Source organism: Dipodomys ordii, unplaced genomic scaffold (genome assembly GCF_000151885.1).
Source record: "Dipodomys ordii isolate 6190 unplaced genomic scaffold, Dord_2.0 Scaffold118, whole genome shotgun sequence".
Lineage (NCBI taxonomy): Eukaryota > Metazoa > Chordata > Mammalia > Rodentia > Heteromyidae > Dipodomys > Dipodomys ordii.
This window is the reverse complement of record NW_012267334.1, coordinates 2,905,139-2,911,473: the sequence shown is the minus strand read 5'-3', so window position 1 is coordinate 2,911,473 and position 6,335 is coordinate 2,905,139. Positions and strand designations below refer to the sequence as shown.

The following is a 6,335-nucleotide window of genomic DNA, read 5'->3' as shown; positions in this document are numbered from 1 at the left end:
CCCAGGCCCAGAGTTCAGGCCCCACGACCGGACCCAAAACAAAACAAAACAAAAAAATCTCCAGCACACCACCCACATCTGCCTTTACCTCACTGCAATGTTTCAGAAACTCAGGCCCCCCCCCCCTGTGCCCCTCCCTGCTGAGCCCTGCGCATAATCGGATGTGGTCCGGCTTGACCATGAGCAAGTCCTGGAGCACCCTGCTTCTCCCCACACCCTGAGGACACAAAAAGGCCGAAGAGAGCACACCGAGGCTCGCGAGTGGGCTGCTCTCATGGAAACCAGATTCTGACCGGATGGACCTGACCTGAGCCCAAGGCCAGAGTTCCCAGCCACGCTTTGGAGCTCCAGGCCTGCACTGCAGTGGAGACGCACATACTAGGCCAGGCCAGCTACAGAAAGGCTTCTAGAAGTTTCTGGGCTCTCTCTTCCCAGGGTAGCCTTGCTGGATGCCCAGCTCCTCTCTCTACCCAACTGAGCACTAGGCATGCCACCTGGGTGACCAGGCTGCTGGCGCCCAATAGGCTTCCCATTCTGCCTCAGCGCTGCTGGCAGACACCTGCACTGCGCAGGCCCAGACTGCACGGGTGAAAACCACCACGCGGTTCCCATGCAGGGCCGTCCTTCCAGGCTCAGAGGTGGCATGCCTGGACAAGTGCTGGCCACTCCTGCAGGCCAACTCAAGCGCCCTCCGGGAAAGCGGGGTGGCCCAGCCCGGGGCGACCACTGCTTCCAGATGCTTCCTGCAGCAAAGCTGGACCCAGCCCGCTCTGTTTAAGATTTGCCTGACACTGACCTGGCCGAACACAAACCTCTGAAGACCTGGTGTGGACACGGGGAGGTGTGGGTTCATGGTTCCACTGCTGTGCCTTCGTCTGCCCCTCTCCTTTCCGTCTGGTGGGATGTGGGCTCAGAGGCAGCCAGAAGCAGAGTCAGGCCCGCCCGTCCCTGCCTCCCACCTGCTCTTTGCTATGGGGCACCTTCTCCTGGGACTTGAGGAAGCAGTGTGCAGCTCTGCACCTTGTGGCAGCCACGACAGTGGTCATGGCTAAGAACCCCCGGGCTGGTGATTCAAAAGGAGGGGCAAAACCACTGAATGAGGCCCAGCTGGGGCAAGCCAGGCCTAAGCTGCAGCCCCAGGGAGCCGAGGCAGGCCTTCCTGCCTGACCAGGCAGGGCAGCTGCTGGGCTCTGGGCAGCAGGAGCAGAGTTCCGAGTTGGGCAGGCCCAGCTCTCAAGGTGGCCGCTCACGCAGCACAGATCCAGCAGCAAGGCCACGCGGGGCCGTGGCGTCCACGGCTCAGAAGGGCTGCCGCCTGCCACGTACTTTGACGGTGCTGAGGTCCATGGGGTGTTTGATGATGTCATGGTAGTCGTGCAGCTCCAGCGCCTCGGCGTCCACCGGCTTGTAGAAGGGCCAGGCGTAGGCCGCGTGCTTCTTGGACAGCATCTCCCTGAGGATGCTGTCACAGTGCCGCAGGTGCTCCGACAGCTTGCCCTTCTTGCCTGCGTGCTGGGGCACCTCCCCATCCTCCAGGTCCTTCTTTGGAGGCTTGATGGGGCGGCCCCCGCTCTCCCGTCGGACCACCACCTTGGCCTGCTTGGGCTCCGTCAGTGTCGGGGGGGACTCACTCCGGCTGGCGGTGATGGCCGACGTGGTGGGTGTGGTCGTGTCAGCTTTCCGCTTCACGCCCTTTTTCTGTGACAGCAAAGGAACCAGTGAATGCCAGAAATGAGGAGCTCATCTCACAGGAGCATCTGGCCGCAGCTGAGCTTCTGGAGGACACAGTGCCTGCCAGGGTCCAGCGAGGGAGCGAGCGACCACATGCACAGTCCTGCTTCAGGGCTCAGAGGAGCCGGGCCGCCAGCCTAAGGTGGGGACTGAGGACAAACTCTCTCTCCCTCTACCCTGAGGGCCTGGATGTCCAAGTGGGCACCCTGGGCACCGTGAGGCGCTGCGCACACCCCCCCCCCGACACCTTGCAGGCACACCAGGCCAGGCAGGCCCTAGGGATGGACGACATGGAGGACTCCCTGCATAAGAAGACCAGCAGCAAAGTGCCAGGGGAGGCCCTGAGCTGGCGCTTCGATGATGGACACAAGTCGAGCAGGACGAGGATGGAAGGAAGGAGGAAGGAAGGAAGGAAGGAAGGAAGGAAGGAAGGAAGGAAGGAAGGAAGGAAGGAAGGAAGGAAGGAAGGAAGGAAAGAAGAGCATTCCGGGCTAGACGGGTGGGGGCAGCCTGACCAGAGCCGTGAAGCAGCCACCGTGGGTTTGAGCTGAGGACTGCGGGGGCTGCTGGAGTGGGCACAGCTGGACTGTGCGGAAGGCACCAGGCGCTCCAGGGCCCTCCATGGAGTCACTGGGCAGAGCAGCCCCAGCGGCACTCACATGGCCTCTGCCAACGGGGTGTGTACTAATGTCATGTCTATGGGGGTGTGGGTCTCTCCCCAAGCCTGCAAGGGCCCAGAGCACCCGGAAGTCACCAGTGAGTCAGGAGCCGAGCTCAGTGAGCACCCTGAGACGCGCTCAGCTGGGGTGGACAGAGACGCTAACAGGAACCACGAGCTCCCAGGCTGGGGGACAGACAGCTGCCCCGGCACCTGCCGTTAACAGCCCCACAGTCACTGCCCCAGCCAAGCTGCTGCCCTCAGGTTGGCAGGGGCACGAGCTGGCTACCACAGACACTTAACAGGCACCCACAGGATGCCAAGCACCAAGCACGAGCTGCAGAGGGCCTGAGGCGGGGAGGGGCGGGCAGACTCATCCGGCCGTGGCAGACGGGACATGCTGTGCACTGTGGGAGGCCGGCTGGACAGGCACCGCCCGGGGAAGGGAGAGCAACGGAGGTGGCATTTTACCTTGGGAGAGCCATTTAACCCCTGAGCGCCCGCTTCCTCATCTGTAAGAGGGGGGACTACTGCCTGCCCCAGAGGGTTGCTGTGAGGATCAAATTGAAGAAGATAACACGCGTGAGTGCCTGGCATGGGCCCTGCCCGACGCCAGGGACTTGCTAGCCCCGGAACTTACAGGGAGCCCCCACTCTGCGCTGGGCCTGAGTCAGGCCTAGCCAGGACGGGACAGCGCCCTGGGTGCAAAGCTCCCACAAGCAGGAACAGACGTGCAGGCCCTGAACCCACGGGCAGGTGGACGCCGGCCTCCGCTCTCCCCACTGCTCACCCATGCCTTCCCCACCCTGGCCAGTGGCCTGCAAAGGCCAAGGCTGCTAGGCCTGCGGATCTAGGAAGAGTTCGGCCTGGCCAGCACCAGCGGTGTGACTCCCAGCCCGAGCCTCGGTCTCCTGTCAGAAAGAACCTTTCTACACAGCCAGCATTCAGAAGAGGGCAAGCTTCCCCACTCCCCCGCCCAATCCTGCCCTGGCCGCAAGAGCCCTCGGGGCTTGGACCCCTGAGCCAACCTCGCCACATGGCCTCCGTGGCCTCAGGAACGCTCACCTTGACCACAGGCGGTGTGGGAGGGACCACGGGCACGATGGGTGTTGCGGGAGGAGGTGGTGCAGCGGCCGGGGGGACAGGGACGGACGTGACATTTGCAGTGATGGTCGGTACAGGGGTGGCAGCAATGGCGGGCGTCTGGGAGACGGTGGGGGGCATGTTCTGGAAGGGGGCTGCTGGAGAGACTGCGGACACGGCCGCCACTTGCTGCGTACCTTCAAGACAAAGACAGGGAGCTCAGCCCTGCTCAGTCAGGTCACACCGGATCCAGCTGTGAGGACTGTGACCCCCAGACCGAAGACACCCTGGGCCCTGCTCCTGGAATGTGGGAAATGTCCTCTAGCCAGAGACCCCTCCCTGAGAGAGAAGCCAAGCCAAGGCCCACATTCTGGTGCTGAGGCCAGCTCTGGCATTAAGAAACCTGGGGCAACCAAGTGCTGATGTGTCACACCTGTAATCCTAGCTGCTGGGGCTGAGATTGGAGGATCACAGTTCAAAGTCAGCATAGGCAGAAAAGTCCATGAGAGTCTTAGCTCCAATTACTCATCAATAAAGTCAGAAGTGTGAGAGAGCAAAGGAAGGGGTGACATTGTTCAAAAAGAAATGTATTGGAGCTGGGAAGGTGGCTCAGTGGTAGAGCGCTTGCCTTGCATGCATGAGGCTCTGGGTTCGATTCCTTAGCACCACATAAGCAAAAAGAAAAAAAAAAAAGCCGGAAGTGGCGCTGTGGCTCAAGTGGTAGAGTGCTAGCCTTGAGCTGAAGTACCACTTGAGCCACAGTGCCACTTCCGGCTTTTTCAGCTTATGTGGTGCTAAGGAATCGAACCCAGGGCCTCATGCATGCAAGGCAAGCGCTCTACCACTGAGCCACCTTCCCAGCCCCCTCCATGAGTCTCATCTCCAATGAACCACCAGAAAAGTGAAAGTAGCACTATGGCTCAAGTGGTAGAGGCCTCCCGTTGAGCTGAAGAGCTGAGGGACAGCGCCCAGCCTGAGTAAGACCCACAACCAAGCAAAAAACAAAACACAAAGCAGCCTTCATTCTGTCACTTTCGTTCACTCAAGTCACCACTTTTCAGACAAAATCCCGTTTGAGATAGGATCACATCTCAAAAACCCAAGGGCCGTGTCAGCCTTCTTTACCATCTCATCTAAGCAAGGCCATCTGGGAAAGTGTGGACCACAAGCAGAGGCGGCTGCAAGACCAGGGTGTGTGTAATGCGCTTTGAGCCCCAGAGCTGCTGTGGAGTACCCCACCCATGGGGCACCACGGACCAGGCCACCCAGGAAACCAAGTTGCCCAGTTCCCTAATGGTTCCCACAGTGGCCACCAGGGCCACACACTCACCTTGTTATAAATGTAACAATTTGTAAACATGGTGTTGAAGTCCTGCATACATTCACTGGCACTCCAGTAATAGTTATTCTCTAGTCTCTTCTTAATTGTCCCCATATCCATCGGGTTTTTTATTATTTTATGATAATCCTAGGAGAGAGATTTTTTTTTTCAGAGGTATTACTGACTGATGCAGTATAATTGCTTCCAAGCACAGCAATCAGGCATAGCTAGGTTCTCCAAGTCAGCTGTCACCTGAGCCTGGGGGCAGGGGGCGGGCACATGGTCTGCGTAGTGCTCAGCTCCACACTCTCTTTTGGTCACAATTCTGGGGATTGAACTCAGGACCTAAGCATGGTCCCTGGGCTTTCTCACTCAAGGCTAGCTAGCACTCTACCACTTAAGCTACAGCTTTACTTCCAGCTATTTGGTGGTTAATTGGAGAGAAGCAATTGGAGATGCTTTGTCTGGCATCGACCCTTAATCCTCAGATCTCTGCCTCCTGGGTAGCTAGGATGAGAGGCATGAACCACTGGCGCCCAGCTCAGTTCCAAACACTTGCCAAATTTTTCTCTCACCTCTGACACCAGGCAGATCCTTGAGACTGAGTCCACCATCTTCTAGGGATTTGAAACCCACAAAGAGGGAGGGATCAAACTGGGCCTAGAACTCTAGCCACCAAGTGCTAGTCTACTTTCAACTCTTAAGGTTTTCTCTGTCGGGTTCAGATCAAAATTAAGTAGGCACTAGTTTCATACACACACGGCATCTGACTGCCAGTGGGCATGACGGGCAGGCTGATGCACAGCTCCTAGTTCCATGGAATAAAAACTTGGGTGGGCCTCTGCTTCCACCCTTTTTCCCTGCTTCTGGGGGGTATTGGGAGGGGCTACGGCCGTCACCCAACTTCACAGTGGGTGGGCAGCTGCCTTTGCCTAGGCGTGGGGCCCAGAGGGTGGGGGCGTGGGGCAGCTCACAGGCAGGTTCAGCTTGATGGCGTCCACGGGCTGGTAGAAGGGCCAGGCGAACTGGTGCTTCCACAGCGTCTTCACCACCACGTTCTGCATGTACTGCAGCTGGTTGGTCTTGCGGCCTGGCTTGCTGGGGTTGGAGACCTCGGGTGGGGGTGGGTTCACAGGGCCCGGGGCGGCCGGGATCCCCGCAGGGGCAACCGCTGTGGTCGTGGACATCCTCTGGCAGCTTGCTCACTTGCCCTCACGGCAGTGGCTCAGCGAGGCCTTTGCATCTGCGGTGCTCCCTGAGGAGGCTTGGCATCCCATCTCTGGGCCGAACCAAACAGCAGCACCTTTAGGAGATGAAGAGGGCAGAGAGCAACCATCAAGCTGCACCCGCCGCCCCTTCCTGCCTCCCCGCCTGCCCTGATGCGTGCTAAACCTGTCACAGAGCAGCCCAACCTCTGCTCGCCTTGGCATGGGGTTGGAAGAGGGCTGGACAGTGGCTGAGCACGGCAGGCAGGGGTGGCCGGCTCCCAGGCTGGGATGTGGGGTAGGGGACACAGAGCCAGTGGTGGAAGGCAAATGCACA

The 6,335-nt window shown here is 59.4% G+C and overlaps 1 protein-coding gene across 1 annotated transcript in view; it reads right to left on the bottom strand.

The window, feature by feature from the left end:
• Positions 1-6,090, bottom strand: part of Brd3 (bromodomain containing 3) — a 17,340-nt gene extending 11,250 nt beyond the window's left edge. The window contains exons 1-4 of the mRNA XM_013029376.1: positions 5,768-6,090; positions 4,799-4,940; positions 3,455-3,669; positions 1,327-1,698 (exon numbers count right to left, since the gene is read on the bottom strand). Coding sequence (XP_012884830.1) covers positions 1,327-1,698; positions 3,455-3,669; positions 4,799-4,940; positions 5,768-5,980 — 942 coding nt within the window. The 5' untranslated portion in view covers positions 5,981-6,090. The remainder of the gene's footprint in view (positions 1-1,326; positions 1,699-3,454; positions 3,670-4,798; positions 4,941-5,767) is intronic.
• Positions 6,091-6,335: the final 245 nt, after the last annotated feature.